This window comes from Ascaphus truei, chromosome 10 (genome assembly GCF_040206685.1).
Source record: "Ascaphus truei isolate aAscTru1 chromosome 10, aAscTru1.hap1, whole genome shotgun sequence".
NCBI classification, from domain to species: domain Eukaryota; kingdom Metazoa; phylum Chordata; class Amphibia; order Anura; family Ascaphidae; genus Ascaphus; species Ascaphus truei.
The window spans coordinates 37,459,665-37,479,100 of record NC_134492.1 but is presented as its reverse complement, the minus strand read 5'-3'; the positions used below and the strand labels follow the sequence as shown (position 1 = coordinate 37,479,100).

General features: G+C 41.7%; 1 protein-coding gene across 5 annotated transcripts in view; it reads right to left on the bottom strand.

The window, feature by feature from the left end:
• SEC16B (SEC16 homolog B, endoplasmic reticulum export factor) overlaps window positions 1-16,525 on the bottom strand; it is a 53,508-nt gene extending 36,983 nt beyond the window's left edge. For 3 of the 5 annotated variants that reach the window (XM_075616633.1, XM_075616638.1, XM_075616637.1), the window contains exons 1-6: window positions 16,428-16,525; window positions 9,662-9,961; window positions 4,671-4,789; window positions 4,436-4,562; window positions 2,868-3,172; window positions 1,784-1,890 (exon numbers count right to left, since the gene is read on the bottom strand). In XM_075616633.1, coding sequence (XP_075472748.1) covers window positions 1,784-1,890; window positions 2,868-3,154 — 394 coding nt within the window. In that variant the 5' untranslated portion in view covers window positions 3,155-3,172; window positions 4,436-4,562; window positions 4,671-4,789; window positions 9,662-9,961; window positions 16,428-16,525. Of the gene's footprint in view, window positions 1-1,783; window positions 1,891-2,867; window positions 3,173-4,435; window positions 4,563-4,670; window positions 4,855-9,661; window positions 9,962-16,427 lie in introns of those variants that run through there. The other 2 variants (XM_075616635.1, XM_075616634.1) reach the window with 2 other exon arrangements.
• Between the last annotated feature and the right edge of the window lie 2,911 nt (window positions 16,526-19,436).

The following is a 19,436-nucleotide window of genomic DNA, read 5'->3' as shown; positions in this document are numbered from 1 at the left end:
GTAATAGTACAGGTAGTCCTCGCTATTGTAAGGAATCAAAGGAATCGGGGAGCGCGTCCCCCGCGGCGTGGCGCACTCCCTCCTTACCTGATGTCTCGCACAACCCCGCTGTCTTTACAGCGCGCGCTCCCGCGGGAGCTTTTCTGATGTCGTGGAGTCTGGCTCCGCCCCCTGCTTGTGACGCGCATCAACGTTGCGCGGCGCGCACACGTGACTTGTGCGCACCGCTCCCAAGCTGCGTGTCAACTTTCTTAATCATGCCCACCTGTCTCCTGTGTCTCTCCTCATATCCGTGCCTCCGCGGAGGCCGCGCCTCCACTCCGCCCCCTCTCTCATTGGTCATGCTCTCCCAAATATGCTTGGCTGCGCCACTTGCACTTTGGCTGAGTATAGTTCCAGTTAGCGCTGTTCTCCCACTTCCTAGTTCCTTGTCCTGCCTTGCCTTGTCTCCTAGCTCCTTGTTTCAGATTGACCTCCTGTGTACCGACCCGGCTATTACTTTGGATTCCGCACTTCTGGCTCACCGACCCGGCTTACCTCCCACATCTCTCCAATCCTGACCACAGCTTACGCACCTCTACGTTCCTACTGGCTCCAACCCCTGACCACGGCTAAACGGACACTGACCATTCTACTGGCTCCTACCTCAGACCTCGGCAAGTACCTAACCATTCTACTCTCTCCAATCCTGACCCAGCTGCCTGACCATCCACACTCCAGACGTGCCCCCGTGGCTGTGGGTGGCGTTAATACCCATTCCTGCCTCAGTACCGGGGTCCTGCCTTGTTTGTGGTGAGCACAGTGTTACAGCTATCCAACGTTTAAACGGGCCGGTTTTCGACGCCGGAATGCGTTATCCGACGCCTGAATGAGTTATCCAACGCTCACCACCACTGATTAACAAGGGACTCACTTTACAACGGTTTCACCATCCAACGCTACTCCCAGAACGGATTCCCTTGGATAACCGAGGACTGCCTGTATCTTTCCGTTAGTCTTGGAAAGGGTCAAGTACAGGATGTATATAAATAATGCACTTGTGGGCTTCTGATCTGCTATATGTAGCGTTGACAGGAGAGAGGTGTAGTAGAATGTCCCTTGTAAAAATCCATTATCCTCAAGCAGACAGACAATGTTAAAAAGACCTCTTCGGTTTGTAAAATACAGTACACTAGGTTGAATCTAAAAAAGAAAACAGCCATAAAAAGAATGTATTGTGGTGGTAATAACACTGTTTGTCTCTCCTGTGGTCACAGGTAAATTGTTCTTAGTATTTTGTTCTTTGTGTGTAAAGTAATTGTGATGCTATAATTACGATAAACACGAGCAGCTGACATGCTTCATTTCAGCAACACGGAGAACGAGATAGAAATAACTGTTATTTTAACCTTTGCAGTGCCACTGGACCTCCGGCACTTCTGCGTCATGTGGCCGCTTCAGGCGCAATCACCTGATGCGACCAGCTCCCGGCGGCTGGATCTGTTGGCACGATCAGCACTTATAAAACCAAGCAAGTGCCCATGACATAACCTGGAATATCCTGAGGGCACCTGGCAGGCTGTTGCTCATTCAGTACGCTGTACATCATTGTGGCACTGCAAAGGTTAATGGTGAATTTGAAAGCCAATGACTCTCTGTTTTTTTTCGGGGGGGTGGTAATGCCCCTTTAAAAGGAATGTGTACCATACCATAGGGTAAATATCCGAAAAGGATATTTCCTACAACTCAAGGTATCATACTTTAATGCCGTCATTTTCAGAGCAGCGTGTGTTGCATACTGTACCTTGCTCTCCTGGCACAGCAGCAGGGTGCTCGTGATAATAGTCTCTGTAGGCATAGTTTTGCCTGGAAGCGGTTTCATAAAATCCATATCTCTCATCATATCCCTGCCTGCAGGGGGAGGAAGTGTTAGCCGCTATCAGAAAGTCCAACGTCTGTCATTGGAGCCATATTCCTGCTAGTGGGTTTAACATCACATCAAGGCAGAATAATGCTTGTTCTCAGGCACAACACTGACCCGCCTAGTGCTGCTACACAATGCATTGCAAGTCTTTCCAGCACTGATTGGCTAAAGGTGCAATCTATGCCACTTTATTATTTAAAAAAAAAAAAAAAAACATTTTTGTTATTAGCTTTCTGACAATTGGTTTTAAGCCGCCTATAATCCTCCTCTCCTTTCGCTTTTTATTTTGAAGCCCTTAGAAAATCTTATTGCATTTTTTTTCAGGTAATGTAAAACATGCCCACCTAATCCTTTCAAGGGAAATTCAGTTTGACTTTGTATTCATTACATGAGTAAAATATACATGAACACTCCAATAGCAATGCAGGCCCCTCTGACAGCCAAAGGGTTATTAAATGTGTATTACGGTTGCAGGCCCCTCTGACAGCCAAAGGGTTATTAAATGTGTATTGCGGTATGTGCTGTTTATGAAGGAGACAGCTAAATAAATAAACGTATTTCCCTTCCCTATCTATAATTTAAGGAATGCACATAAAAGTGATTTGTTCATAGTCACAGAGCTGCCCCTATTAAACAGAAAGTTTATGGTGTGTGGTAAGCGGCATAGCTTAGGTGACTTAGATAGGGATTGCTTGGAAGTACCTCTATCCAGCACAAGTAGAGGAACAACAGTGGTACCTATTTGTATGCAAAAAATGTTGTAAGGTCTGACATAGTCTGAACTCATATTTCCAGGGTTATTGTCCATTTAACAAATTCATCAGGAATACTGTCTCCCGTTAAAGTCTGTGTATAGAGAGAGGTGAGTGTAGTGGAGAACATATAACATGATTTTTTGAGGGAGACAGAGCAGTCCAGATGCTACAGTAGTTACCGACACTGCACCAGAAGATGAAGATCTCACCTGGACAGTAGTCGGTATGCATGACCTCGATTATCAAGCTCAGCCCTGGATGCTGGACGATACCAGTCTTCCTGCCTGGGTTTGGCAGTGGGCTGCTGGGAGTAGTAGTCCATCCATGGATCTGGCCATGGTTGATGACCATCTCTTAGTTGTGGCTGCTGGTACCCATAGCTGATGTTTCTGTAATGATGAGGCGGTGGGTGGGGGTACATTCCTCTCCAAGGGTCCACTCCTGCTACTGGCCTCCCCCTGGACTGGTTAAACCAAGGAGGGGCGCCAAGATCCATTTCAAACTCCTGGGTGTCCTAAGAGAGAAATGGTCACAAGATATGATCAGGATATGAGTCATATGTACTATATGGTGCTAAGCCAGTGTTTTTCAACAGGAGTTACTAGGATGCCATGGGTTTCCTGGGCATCCCTAAAGGATCCCCCAAAATTTCCGGTCATTTGAAAATTGTACCAAATACAGAAGACTTTACAATGCATCTAATCTCAGAGGCGTTATTAGAGAGGGTGGGGGTTTCTCACAATGCATCTGATCTCAGATGCGCTATTAGAGAGGGTTGGGGGGTTCCACAGAATTTCATAATATAATTATAGGGTTCCTTAACCAAAAAAAGGTTGGAAACCATTGTGCTAAGCCATAACAGATTAACCTGAATGGTGTCATACTGTACAGCTTAGCACCATTTAATAAGCATGGCCCCAAATGTATTGCATTGCTTTATTTTTCCATATGGCACTGCATGCTGCGTAATACTTTACAAAAAGCAATAAACATTAAACATCTACATAATGTCAACACTGGACAATAATGCAAACAGTGTGAGAATGGGAACCGTATCTCAAAAAGCATACACTGTAAGCAATAAAATGGAATTTACAAGAATATATATATATAAAAGTGTGACAAGGAAAGTATCTCTGGGAAAGGATAATAATTACCCACACAAATACCTACACTAGACCTCAGCAAATGTGTATGTATGTATGTATGTATGTATCTCTTTATTTATATAGCACCATCCATGTTCATAGCGCTTCACAACAGTAACACACATAACAAAATAATAGGAGACAAAATAGGTATAAGCGCTACAGCCATAAAAGTAAACAGGAGTCCCTGCCCCAAAGAGTCTGTCCAAACCTTCTCCACAAGTTTCTTTCCTGTTTTGACCCGTCTCCCTGAAACACACAGGGCAGGTCTTAGAATGTCCCTTTAGCCCAGGGGTGGGCAACTCCAGTCCTCAAGGGCCTGCTTCAGCACAGGTGGCCTAATCAGTGGCTCAGTCAAAGACTTATTTATATACAGACCAGGAGTAACACTGCTTATTTATATAGGAGAAGGAGGGCTCAGTGAGTCAAAGACTGAGCCACTGATTGAGCCATCTGTGCTGAAGCAGGGATATCCTGAAAACCTGACCTCTTGCTATAGCCCCTTCTGTATCATTTTACCTACTTTAGCAAATACAGTAACAAGCCCCACTCCCCAAAAGGACCCAGTATCGTTAATCCATCCCACACTCCTCCTTCAGCACCCAGGCACTTCTTTTGCTGGCACTTACTCTTTTGTTCTACTTTTGATTCCTTTTATGACAAATACAGGACGTTGTTTATACATCTCAAGTAAAAACACCAGGCAGCATTCTTTTCTATCCCCGCACACAGAGTTCCTTTAAAGAACCCCAGGTCCTGGAGGGGAATGAAAAGAGGTTAACCATTACTACCCAAAACAATCAAGGCTTACAGAAATATATACTCTATGTTTCATTTTGAACGATTTGTGATAAAAGACCTCACCTGTGTGAGTCGGGACAGAGGAGGCCAGAATGTAATCGCAGGTCCCTACCAAAGTCCGTCTGCCACATGAGCCGGCCCTGACACAAGCACAGTGCTGCTTCATGCATCAGTGCTAACTCCTAACATACAGGGAACAGATAAGACTGGATCAAAGTACAGCTGCGTGATGACAAACACAGCCAGGCTGTACCTTATGACACAGGGAGAGGGGTGGATGAAACACAATCAGTGATACGGACCTGCAGAAATAGAAGAACCACTACTTTTTTATTTAAGGACCGAGTATCACTGCTTATTTATATACAGACCAGGAGTAACACTGCTTATTTATTTATAGACCAGGAATAACACTGCTTATTTATATACAGTACAGACCAGGAGTAATACTGCTTATTTATATACAGACAAGGAGTGACACTGCTTATTTATATACAGACAAGGAGTGACACTGTTTAATTATTTACAGACCAGGAGTAACACTGCTTATTTATATACAGACCAGGAGTAACACTGCTTATTTATATACAGACCAGGAGTAACACTGTTTATTTATATACAGACAAGGAGTAACACTGCTTATTTATATACAGACCATGACTAACACAGCTTATTTATATACAGACCATGAGTAACACTGCTTATTTATATACATACTGTACCAGGAGTAACACTGCTTATTTATATACATACCAGGAGTAACACTGCTTATTTATATACATACCAGGAGTAACACTGCTTACTTACATACAGTGTAAAAGATAATGCAAAAATGAACTGTTTACTAAACAAGGTCAATGGTGGGGCTACTAGAAGCTCTGAACAGGGAGTTCCAAAAAATAATATAGTAATAAGTTGGACAACTGAGGTAAGCAACGAGGGGAATTAAGAACGTGGGTGTAACAACAATAAAACAGTAGTTGGAGAAGTCTCTGAAGACAGCGTATATAATAAAGAGGAGTTCCAATGGAAACCGCTACCTGAGATCCTTGCGGAATAGAGAGACAATATTGGTACCTCTATGGATCCCTCTTGTAGCACTCCTGTTTCTGTGATCCGCTGTCTTACTGGCAGAGTGGACGAGGACGTCTTAGCAGTCAGCTGCACCTTCTCTCATCTCCAGCGCGGAGTTCCCGAGTGCCGGAAGTGCGTCAGAGCACATCCGGTCCGTCCGGTAAACGTTCCTCTCCCTTGCAGACGTGTGGTTTCACGGGGGAGAATGTAGTAAGCGCCGACACCCACGTACCCTCTGATCCTCAGCGCGTCATACCAATCGAGCAGCAACAACGTAGTGAATGAGGTTTGGAATAAAGATTCGCTAACGTCCAAAAAAATGCACCATCAGCTCACCGAGTGGAGGGCTAAAAAAGTTTAATAAGACTACATAAAATAGAAAATGGGGACAAACAAAAAACTAATACATACAACCCTACGCGTTTCAGGCTCCTTAGAGCCCTTTCTCAAGGGGGATAATGGGGACTGAGAGTTAATTGTACAGGAGGGGCTATATATTTGAGATCTACTCTCAGTCCCCATTATCCCCTTTGAGAAAGGGCTCTAAGGAGCCTGAAACGCGTAGGGTTGTATGTATTAGTTTTTTGTTTGTCCCCATTTTCTATTTTATGTAGTCTTATTAAACTGTTTTAGCCCTCCACTCGGTGAGCTGATGGTGCATTTTTTTGGACGTAAGCGAATCTTTATTCCAATCCTCATTCACTACGTTGTTTACTAAACAAGCCTAAGTGATTCAATATGTACAGAAAACACAGTGTTTGTTATTGTGTGGAGAGTGATTGTGCTTAAAGCAGCAATACTACATCCCCCTCCCCCACTCCTTTTTCTTTTCTTTTCTATTTGTATATGTAAAGCATGGGACAATGTATTATTCTACATTCTTACCTAAGCTGGCAATCGTTTGGTGCTCTTGTTATAAATCTGTCACAGTCCTGAATGTGTGTCTAACTAAATGGCGGCCTTTCAGTTCCAAGCAATCCTTCAGTGAGTGTAACTCAGCAGCTACAATGTACTGGATATTACTACGGTAACCTTATCTATTGTTACAGTTTACAGCACAAACTGCTGGGAACATTGGCAACATTATCACAAACAGGAAAGTGTTGCAAAGATCTTGCGCTGCTGGGGAAGTGTGCTAAAACCTGCTATAGAAAACAGAATGCTCAGTATTAAAACTAATTAAAAATGGCATTAAGGGTTCAATTAAAAAAAAAACCAGTAACTATTATCTAATACTACAGAACTGATTTATTAAAATTAAAAAAAAAGCATATAAGATTTAACGTTTGCTGCTTAAACAATATATAAAAAAGGAATAAAACATCCCAATAGGGCCCGATGCTGCTCCTATAATGAAACTAGGGCAAATGTCAGACCACAAACAGGTCCCAGATACTGTATGTGAAAAAAAAATTAAAAAAAATAGTGCAACACAGCATGATAAAAACAGTGTGCTGAATAAATGTGGCAGGACCTGCTCTCACGGTGTACGTGGGATTTAGGCAAAGATGTAGCTGGTAGAAGCCGAATATCTTGACTTCAGGATGGTAACGAGGGCACATGTTTCAATCACAAAAGTAACCCGTGGGAGCCAAGCACACCACAAAATAGTAATGGTTGAATTAATGCAAAAAAGGTCATTTAATGACTCAAAGTATCCAACGTTTCGGTGTGGTGCACCTTCATCAGGGCTGATAAAACGTTGGATACTTTGAGTCAGTGGGGTAGCTAGACAGGTGAGGGCCCCCGGGCAAAAAAAAATTCAGGGCCCCATTATGAGTGAACATATTCTGTAGATTCAGGAGTTTCCATCGGCCCCCCTACCTCCCCCAGCGTGTTGGTGGCTCTGCGAGCCCACCCCCCCTGCTTTTACACCTCCTCACTCTGCTCTATTCACCCCTCTCTCCTCGTGTATTTCTCTCCCCCCTCTTACATCCCCTCCCTCACTAACTCCTACCCCCTTTTTCCTCTCACACTCTCTCCCCCCCCCCCGGCTATCACTCAGTAACCCCCTCCCTCCCCCCTTCCACACTCAATCCAGCTCCCTCAATCCTCTACTCCACGCCCTGGCCACACACAATTTCCCCTCTACAATACAGTACCCCCCCCCCCATACACAAATTAGAATAACCACCTACACGCATACTACAATAACCTCCCACCCCACCCCCACCAACACAAGTGGTTGAAACACACTGGTGTACAGTATACAGCACTGTAACTTCCTTTAATACAGTTAACTATAGACAATTGTGTAAAGAATGACAGAAACTATTTTTAAAATGCTCTAATAAAAAGATTATCTCATGTTAACTCAATTGCTTGCACTGAGGTACACACAGCACACTGACAGACACTGAGGCACACACAGCACACTGACAGACACTGAGGTACACATAGCACACTGACAGAAACTGAGGCACACACAGCACACTGACAGACACTGAGGCACACACAGCACACTGACAGACACTGAGGCACACACAGCACACTGACAGACACTGGGGCACACACAGCAAACTGACAGAAACTGAGGCACACACAGCACACTGACAGACACTGAGGCACACACAGCACACTGACAGACACTGAGGCACACACAGCACACTGACAGACACTGAGGCACACACAGCAAACTGACAGACACTGAGGCACACACAGCACACTGACAGACACTGAGGCACACACAGCACACTGACAGACACTGAGGCACACACAGCACACTGACAGACATTGAGGCACACACAGCACACTGACAGACACTGAGGCACACACAGCAAACTGACAGAAACTGAGGCACACACAGCACACTGACAGACACTGAGGCACACACAGCACACTGACAGACACTGAGGCACACACAGCAGCACACTGACAGACACTGAGGTACACATAGCACACTGACAGACACTGAGGCACACACAGCACACTGACAGACACTGAGGCACACACAGCACACTGACAGACACTGAGGTACACACAGCACACTGACAGACACTGAGGCACACACAGCACACTGACAGAGCAAACTGTAACTGACAAATTTACACACAAACACACACAGCATACTGACATACTGATAGACTAAAACACACACACAGCAAAGTGACACACAAATATACACAGCATAATGATAGACTAAAACACACACACAGCAAAGTGACACACAAACAACCAACTGACATACAAACACACACAGCAAAGTGACACACAAATATACACAGCATACTTTCCCACAGCAGCACATAGTAACTCCTCCCCCTGATGTCACGGAGCGCAGAGGTGGGCAGAGCTCTGCAGCTCTCTGCCTCAGTTCCGCCCCCAGCCTCTGCTGCCTGCTCTCTGCAAACACCCCCCCCCCCTCCTCTCACCGCTCACAGCTCCCGATCCAGCCAGCAAGTTGCTGTTAAAGGAGCCCGGAGGAGGAAGGGGGGCCCTGACTTCTGTGGTCATCGGCTAGACTTCTGGGCCAAATGTCTCGGCTCTCCCCCCTGTCGGCAACCCTGAGCGGGCCCCCCAAGAGTACGGGCCCCCTGGCTATTGCTACACCCCTGCTTTGAGTCATTAAATTACCTTTTTGCATTAATTCAACCTTTACTATTTTTTGATGTGCTTGGCTCCCTCTGCTTGCTATGCTGCTCGTTGACTAGGATTTTTTGCCTGTAGCACCCACTCTCTTCAGTTCTTTTTCTCCCAGTCCCCACTACCTAGGGACATCCCAAGTTGCCTTTTCCTGATCCCTTTTTCTTCAATCACAAAAGTGACATAAAAAGAAAAATACAAAAAGAGGCATAGAGGCTTATTCTGTAAGCGTCGTTAACGCTGTACCGAGCGATCTGCACAGAAAGCCCCATTGACATGAATGGGGCTTCCCTTGCAGATCGCTCAGTACAGCGCTAAAGGAGCTTACAGAATAAGCCCCATAGTGCGATACTATTACAGTATATAAAAAAAGCAACGGAAAATCAGATTACACTCACAATCAGCCCGAAGGCCAAGCGCAGATCGACCACGCAGGGCCTCACGAGAAAGAAGCAACTCCATCCGTCCTCTCCGTCCGGCTGGTACCGGGCTCCCAGTTCTAGCGTGTGATGTCACTTCCGGCTGTGTTGTCAATGCCAGGATGGGGTCTGAATCCTCCTCTGGTACTGCTGCAGGCACCGTGTTTCCAGACAGGAGAATCAGTTAGGAAGCGTAAATCACCTAACGCATTTCGCTCTTCAGAGCTTCATCAGAGGCTATCGTGGTCCATATAAAAAAGTCCCCTCGTATTTGTAGTCCTGCAGAGATGGCGTCACGACCAATCATACAAAATGTATATCAATAAACTAAAACAAAGTCTTATAAAAGAGAGAGATGAATAACTCATGAAATAAATATGAACGTACAATGGGTGATATAGAAAAAATCCGTAGAAGAGGTCCTGGTGCAACTCTTACATGTGAAGGATTGATGGTATACCTAAACAGTCAAAAAAGTGACAAATATTGAAATGAAGACATTAAACATTAAGTGTTAGAATAAACACTAAGGTGAGGTAAAGCGATGTCAAGAAAGGGATCACATTACAAAACGATGTATTACATTGTAATATATATTCTAAAATATAAAAAGTATAACAAAATATAAACGAACCCCAGAAAATCTCTAAAAAGTTATAAAAAGGTACAAAATTACTGACAAAAAGTCAAATTAAAAAAGCATTAAGATCAATACCTATATTTAATCCCATTAGTTGTGGGTTATTTAATTTGTGAATCCACATGGTTTCCCTTTGGGAAAGTGTTTTTATTCTATTTCCCCCCTCTATAACTCAATGGGACATAATCAAAGCCTTTCTGGGTTAGATTGATGGCACTTCTTGAAGTGTAGAGAGACCCAACTGTATGTGATTCAAGTCCTAGTTGAATATCTCTGATGTGTTCTAGAATCCGTACCATAAGCGGGCGAATAGGTCGTCCTTGTAAGATTTCGAGTCTGTATTATATTGTAATTAAATGAACTAGATTTGATCAGGTGTATGAGAACAGATGCCACATGAAGTATTTTGATTCGTTGGGATTCTTCTTTACAAATGTCTGTCGCATGTAAGTACTTATTCTGACAGTAGAAGAATCTTCTCTGTAGATTTGGTTACATAGGAGGTATGTTTAAATTAAGAGATATAGGTTAGAGTCATAATGGGATTACAGCTGTTTTGGGATGTCTGGGTGAGTGAGGGTCAGCGAGTGACAAATTGTTGGTATCAACAACTGATGGTAAAGCTGATGCAATCAAATTTGATGATAACTGGGGTAGTTCCTTATTTGAACATAAGGAGGTATATGACATCTTGTCAAATGGTCTGGAGTGATCTGTAAGACACACGGTAATGCCATATTCGGTCATAATGTTAGGAGTAGGAAGTACTGAGTAAGGAATATTCTCAGGATAAATACTGACAGATTAGTTAGATAAGGCACCAAGGATAATATCAGAAGGAGAAAAGATAAGACAGAAGATTTCCACCCAGGAAAAAGAATTATATGCAATGCCTTTGAAAAGAACATAACTTATTTGATGTAAACGACATTTATCTGCTGTTCCAGAATGTAAGTAATATCTTCGGATAATAAATGTTTCTTTTGTGTGCCAATGCCGGAATGTGGAGGTTTTTTTAATACCATTGTTGAAGATACAAAAGACATACTACATTTAACAGTCCTAAATATTTTAAGCCACATGGGCAAATTAAACGATAGACAACATAATAGCCATGACATTTAATAAAGGTTGCTATTTTAAATTCCTCCTTCTTACATGATATAAAAGTATCATTTTTTTTCATGACCAAATTTGCAACCATCACATTTAGAAAAGACTTTAGGTTTCGATGGTAACCAATGTTCAAATACTTTTTTGGTTTCCTTAAAATACATGGTGTGCCAAATTGACTTAGATTATTTTTTAATTTTGGAGGAGTCTCTATTGTACTTAGTGATAAAAGGAATACAATAATTACAATTATTTTTCTTTGATGTACTACTTAGAATGACACTCCTGTCCAGCATGCCTTCTTTATTTTAAGCTTCAGTTACAGTGCTTCCATAGGATCGTAGTTCCTATCAGTAAATCTTTTTTTCCATATCAAATGCCTGTTCTTCAAACACCTCTAATTTAGAGCAGTTCCGTCGAATTCTTCAGAACTGCCCACGTGGAATATTCGCAGAAATATATATCTAGATTTACTTCCAAATCTGATCAAATGAATATAGCGTTCCTTGTCCTGTATGAAGAAGACAATAAAGTACAAACCAAAACCTTTTTCAAAATAGTCGACAGCAATAATTTTGTTCATAGAAATAGATGTCTTCATAATCCGATTACTGACACGTATACTACATAGTTTTAATACCATGATAGATGTATACAGTATCTATCTATACGATAATTCAGAAAGTTTATTTGTTTGCCCGGCTATACAAATCCACACGCTTAATCCTAGAGCCACCAAATTTGGCATGCTATCTAATAGGATCAAAAGGAAGAGTGTAGGTCGGGTTTGGGTATGTTTGGCCCACAGCTTCATATACCATATCATATATATCAAATAAAAAATGATAGTGCCCCAAAAAATGTGAATAGTGAAATACTTTATACCTGTAATAAAAACAAATAATTGTTTTGTGTATAGTGTAAGATCACTACATAGTGAGTGAAGAATGTGAAAAAGGCTACTATCTTGATGGCGTATAAGTGCTAAATGTAAATATATTCAACCAGAGTGAGATAGTGGAGAGGGTTTGGGGAAAGAATAGGAAGTGTGCAGATACAGAGTATACTGTGGGGCTGCTTCATGTGGAGACCAATTCAATACGAGAAAAGTGTAGATAGAAAGTTAGAAGCGGTCACCACAGATGATACATAGTGTATATTGACAAAGGATACAATTTATTAAAAATCTCCAAAACACATTTTGGGGTACATCAGCAAAAACATTAAAAACAATGGGAATTGATGATCACTGCATGTGGAATCAAAATATGTAGGTGCATGTAGCACTCTGAGGCAGAAAGATGTGAAAGTCAGTTACTGGTCTAGGAGGATGGAATAGTCCAATAAAAGTCCAGAGGGTATATTCATATCCTGTATATATACAAAGTCAATTGACCACGGTAGTGAATGGCAGAGAATGAATAATTAGAGGTGTCGTAATGTAAGGTCTTAGGGAGCAGTCTGTACACAGTATGAAAAAATGGGACTTGCAAGAAACTGCCCCAGCTTTAGACCTGGCTCTGGGACTGTTTGACGCCAATCCACGCCTCCAGAGCACATCAAGGTAGGTATAAGGAAATGTAGTACCTTACCCAAATCTCTGGACCTCTACTAGCTGGATGAGGTGTGTGTACCATTCAGTTCTGTGAGCAGGGTCGCCTGAGCTGCATGCGAATCACACTGTGGTGAGTATATGTGTATATATATATATATATATATATATATATATATATATCTTAGGTATGTTTCCTTACAAAGGTTCAGCTGCACAAGATGTCTGCAAATCATTATGATGTCGTCAGTATGATGGCTCATGCCAGACATATAGCCTACCAGGTATAACACCCAGTGGTTGACTTGCTTAGAGAAAGATTGAGACAAGAAGCAGTCCAATTAGAAATTGAAAACAAATATTTTGAACTCTCCCTACTTTGGATTATCCTCCTCTCTGGGCAACACCGCGTAATTACGCTAGTTTCATATGCATCTTAGTACTTCAGGTGCTTGATGCACTGGCCAAGAATCTTATATATTTCAGAATGTTTGTCTGTGTGTCTAATTATGCACGCCCAAACTATAAAACCTAGAACAACCAAACTTGGAAGGATTACTTTATGTATCAAAATAAGGTGAAGTGACATGGTTTGGAACCTCTTCAACACTCCACAGGGGAAGCTGCTAGCAACGTTAGGTTCCATGTGGGTCCACATCTACTATATATTTTGGAAAGTTGTCTGTCTGTTCGTGTGCATTTGGACACCTCCAGGATATCGTAACCACATTTTGTATGATGGTTCCTGAGATCAATGAGCGGGTTTGTGTCTGTTTAGATACAATTGGATACATTTCATTTTTAACTCTACGAGTTATTACAATTTCTCTAGAGCAAGTCAGCCACTGGGTGTTGTACCTGGTAGACTATGTATCTGGCATGTGACATTATCCTGGTGACATAATGAGAGTCAGATAGCTATAAAGTTTACACGGAAAGCAGACGAAGAAAGAAAGAGAGGAAGCCAGTTGGGATTTGAGGAGAAAGTAAGAATGCTGGAGAAGGAGAGAGAAGCGTAAAAAATGTGGGACATCATAAGGTATTACAGGAAAGTGATGGGAGGAGGAGAGATAAGGGGTGAGAGAGATGGGAAGAGATCAGATTGGTTTCTTAGAATTCCTGAACAACGCTGGGTACTTTCAGCTAGTGCTGTAGGTTATTATTCTTCATGTCTACAAGAGGCTGAAAGGCGGTGCAAGCTGAGTGTCATTATGTAACAGCACATTGCCACTTGACACTGAGATCTGTGTACTTATAATACAAATGGTAAAGACACCATGTAATGCGATGTTGATATATATGTCTCCATGGCTACACAGCACTATTCTTGGTACTGCCTTGTGTTCATCACTGAGAATAGGTAGTTATTGCTTTGTTAGATTTATTGTCTTTACATGTTTTATTTTTGCCCCATACAGTAAGTAGTTTTATTGTATTTTAGTGCATTCACTCCACATTTTGGGTTATGAATAGGACGTGTGTCTTTGTGCGTTTTATTATTATGTCACTTATGATTAAAACCGCTATCTAGTAACCATGGCCACTGATAGTTTTGGGCAAGTTTTTAAATCCCGCCATTCTCTAACCCAGCGGTGCGCAAACTGGGTGGTGCGAGACTGACTGCGGGGGGGCTCGGGGTTTACAGAGGCCCTGAGTGCTTCCCGAAGGCACTTAAATTAAGTATCATAGAAGCGGCGAAGGCCTCTGTAAACCTCACTAACCTTGGCTCCGGCAGCTTCTTAGATGCGTCGCCATAGCAACACAGCGTCAAATTACGCCGTGAGGTCATGTGACGCATGACGCCAACGCCGGAGCTGAGGCAGGGGGGGGGGGTGCAGGGAAAAAAGTTTGTGCTCCCCTGCTCTAACCCATGCAACTATGTATTTGTAACCATGTATTATTTGTCATCATAACTCTATGCCCAGGACATACTTGAAAACGAGAAGTAACTCTCAGTGTATTCTGTTAAAACATTTTATAAATAAATAAACCCACACACCATGCCCCTCCCGTCCCCTGGCGTCCTGAGAGTATAAGTAATACCCCTATATCACGGATTATGGTCCAAAGTTGGACCAAAACATTGATCATCTATGGATTAAAAAATCTTTTGTATTTTTAATATGCTTTTTTGTTTTTCTTTTTTTTGATGTACCTTCCTTTATTATGTAGTGACATGCAAGATAAATATAAAGTGATCCTTTCTACTCTTTTTTTTTTTTTACTACTGTACTAGCAAAAGGATTAATGTAACAAGAACAGAAAGGAACAGCGAGTCTGAAAAGGAGTTTAGATCCACTCTTCTTTACTTAAGTAAGTATGGTAGCAGTAGTGTATCAAGTAGCGGTCTGAGAGTCATCACGTAACATCACACTCTGACCACTGCCTGCAACACACAGTTAAAAGTACAGAGGGAAGAAGGATCAGAAGATTGATACATTGCAATGTTGACATAGTGACTGAGGTCTATACTAGAATACTGCATGTAGGAACGATATCTGGGCAGAAAGGCTTGCAATCTAGTTCCCAAAGCACGGGAGGATAAATGATCTTTCCCAGAATAACAGACATGGCAATCTGCACACTCCCACTTCAGAGGCCAGTCGCTATACAGCCAACTCCCTCCCGCCTTATTGCTTGCTGGTGAGGTCAGGTTTCAATCCATCCGGAAACGTTTAAAATACAAATCTAAAAACAAGACGCGTGAAGGAATTGCCAGTGGTACAAATCAAGAAAAAGTAGAACTAAACCCTCCAAAAAGTGTTAGTGGAAAAAAATGGTGCTAATGGTAATTGTGCTCATAAAGTAATAATAAAAATGCTAAGTGTAATAAGTTAATAAGCATATGATAGACTGACGTTAATGTGGAATATCTATAACAAAAGGTCAATACTTCAAATTATTTCCCAAAATCTTCACAGTCAAACTGTCAAATAATCCAGCGTGGAAATAAAGACACCAAAAAAACAAAATATTTTGTGGTGTCTTTATGTGTTATTTGGTGTCTTTATTTCCACTTTTTTTCTTAACCTCCTGTCCCACCTGCGCTGTATAATTGGGTTTTGACTGTATAGAAGCTTTGTCACTGTGATAGACCCAGGCTGTGCTCAGAGACAGGGCACACCACAGTTCTCAGTGCTATTACTTTTCCATGTACAATCCTACAGTTTCCTTAAAGAGCAACCTGATATTGTTAAGGGTCCTCTTCCTCTGCATCCTTAAAATATAAACCCTTTAGATATTTGATCCAAAAAGCTTGTTCATAAAATGATCCTCTTTTGTATTCAAGCAGTGTCACTGATTTTTGGAAATGTAGTCATAATTCTGCAGTAACACCTCTTGCTATTATCCAAGAAGGTGTGATGCTGGAGATGACATGAGTGACGCTGGGAGGCAGACTGTGACTATTGCACAAACCAAACCACAAGAGCAGTACTTACAGCATCTGTCACCAGGGACCAGGTAGTGTAGTGTTATCAGTATTGTACCAGCAGACTCCTCCCATCAGAGCCCGATGCCAGTCAGTTCAGTCTCTGTGCCACGTCATCTCCCGGAACCTTGTTAATACATCCTAAGATTCTGCACGGAACGTTAAAATCTACACACTAGTCAGAAGGCAGGCGCCATCTTGAGAAGGTCATGCAGTTCCTAGCAAAGTACTTGCGGGTTTGTTTACTGCTGCAATACCTTTTTTTAATGTCAAAGTCTAAAGACCCAACATGGGACATTGTCATGGGAACACACTCATTTCAAAGGGTAACATTACAATGGTGGTTAATTATGAGTAAGAAACTATTTTAATGAGTGGAGACTTGCCTTACATATATTGTCAAATCCCATATGTGAATGAAAACAAACTTTTTTTTATTGTTACTCCACTTTATATTTGCAGTATATCTCTTTGTAAAATATGCTCAGACTATCTTCTGACACATACGGGACCCTCCTTCCTATTGTCTTAACTAATATATTCTCTTCTCTTTTTTTAGTATATAATATTGTACCCCTCCCTCCCACATTATACTGTTCTGTGGAATAAGCTGGTGCCATACAAATAAAAGATAATAATGTTAAAGCTGCAGACCAAGCAATATCCAACTTGTTAAAAAAAAATAGTTTTGTACTATGAGAAAATACTTGTAGCTTAAAAAAAAAACAACAACAATAACTCTGAATTACATTCTTTATGTATTATAATGTAACAAGCATTTTTTGTTTCTATAGCAACCATTTACAAAGTCACATCCCCTTCCTCTTGTGAAACAGGCTCTGACACACCCCTCTCTCTAGCAGTGCACCAATTGTATCTAATGACTGCTTGGTCACATGATCTTACCCACAGAACTTTGCATCTTTGGTCCTCTTCTGCTACTGCCATTTAGTGAACCCTCGAGCCGAATTGTCGCCGATCGATCACAGGAGAACAGATAAGGCCACATAGTACCACTACTTTTTTTTAGCCACTTTAACCACTACATTAATGGAGTATGTTTGGACCTCTTTCAGATACAGAAAGTTTACGTGAATCTATTAAAGGAACATATAACACTTATGGAGGAATTTGGATGCAGTATTTTATATGCCACTACTGGCAAAAACAGATATTGACTTGCGCTAACATCAATCCTATAAAACACAGGCCTGGCCAGGAGTTCAACCGGCCCTACAAACAATTGCTTGTATTTTAAAGACAATTTGTTACCAACGTTAACCCCTTGTGTGCCAGATTGATTAAAATACTTAATCATTTCTGCCATATTCATTACAGTTATCTTTTACCCACTTGTACAGTAGGTGTTAGGTCACAGAAATGCAATAATATACAGTATAACGGTGGCATTTTGAAAGCTATTGCTGTCTAATCATGGCAATGACACAATGTCTTTCACTTATTCTTGCTGCCTGTTGTATGTAAACAATATGGCGGTATTTCTCAGCAACTGGCCTTTATCTGTTTTCTAGTCATTTTATCACGTAAGTTATGCTCGGCCATGTGAACACTCTCATTTTGGGTTATGTAGTTATCCCGGCATTGTTGCTGATACAACTACTCGCTAGCTTCATTTATTGAATGAGCAAGCATAGCAATCACAGTCTGCAGTGTATGTACAGTATCCCACAAAACAATTTGCTATTAGAGTTCTTCCCCTTATTTAATGGAAGTTTGCCGTATTGATGTGTGCAAATAACGGTCTTATTAACAGCAGAACCTTGTCATGTAGTATTCTGTATATTTCCTTCTGTAGCGAGGAACTTTTTCATGTTTACTCATAACGACCAATGCAGAGCAGAAATGTTAGCATAGTTTCTCGTTCACTGGTTCGGTCAATTTAATGCCGGTCTTTTCCTTTGTTTTAAGGGAAGCAGAAGCCCACTTTTATGTCAAGAGTGAATTCTCCAGCGCCGTTTGGAGGAGGAAGCACACACTAAAAAACGCATGAAATCACAAGCATCAGGAAAGAGGGTCAGCAAACATTTTGTAATGTTACTAGAAAAAGAGGTCATCAATATCCAATGTAGTGGTTGTGTTTTCTTGCTCCATGTTTAGGTGACACAAATCTGATGGTTACATTTCAGAATACTGCACTTTGATCTCTAATGTTAAAGGAGCAATACGAGCAGCCTTTTTTTACCCCATAGGTTAGAAGCAGGCAGTCTCAGGAGCTGAACCCCGTTCATTTTAGATTCGGGGTCCCCCTGCTTCCCAAGTTACTTACCTCCGAAGGAGTTTCCCGCATCTCAGCAAAGTTTAATGCTCCTGCATCTCGTGGGCCAATAGAAAGCTGCACTGGATGATGGCACAGCTTCTGATTGGATCGCAGGATGCGAGATCTTTAAAAATCCACCATTGCTTGAACCCAGCTAGCGAGCCAGAGGGGCTACTGGCACCCTGTATGGCGGTAAGTATTTCCGGAAGCAGGGGGTCTTTGGAACGGAAAATTAATGGGGTTCAGCTCCGGAGACCCCATACTTTAATCCAATGTAAAAAAAAAATTTAAAAAAATGTGGGAAGAAAAATGCTGCTTGAGTGTGAAATTGTTAATATTACTGTAAACCAGGGGCTTGTAACTAGCTACATTTACGGCAGGTATCCTAATAAAATATTAGATGGAGATTCTGCTTGCGGACTCAATAATACAGTATCACCTCTCAGTTTAGATACCTGTCTGCATACACTGTTAAAACAGTATTATTACCATATAGAAGCACATTTATGAAACAGACTGCAAGTGTAATATAGATGAACACATTATACTGTATATGTTATCACCATGTATAAAGTGTAGTAATCCCGTCTGGACTTGGATATAATGAGAGATTAGAGAGATGCTCAGAGTGTTCTGTGGGTGCTGATGGATAAAGATTGGAATCTGGAAAGCAGAAAGCAGAATGGGGTCTAAATACATGGAGATCATTTAGAGAGAAGCACAAAAGAACCAAATGCTTTT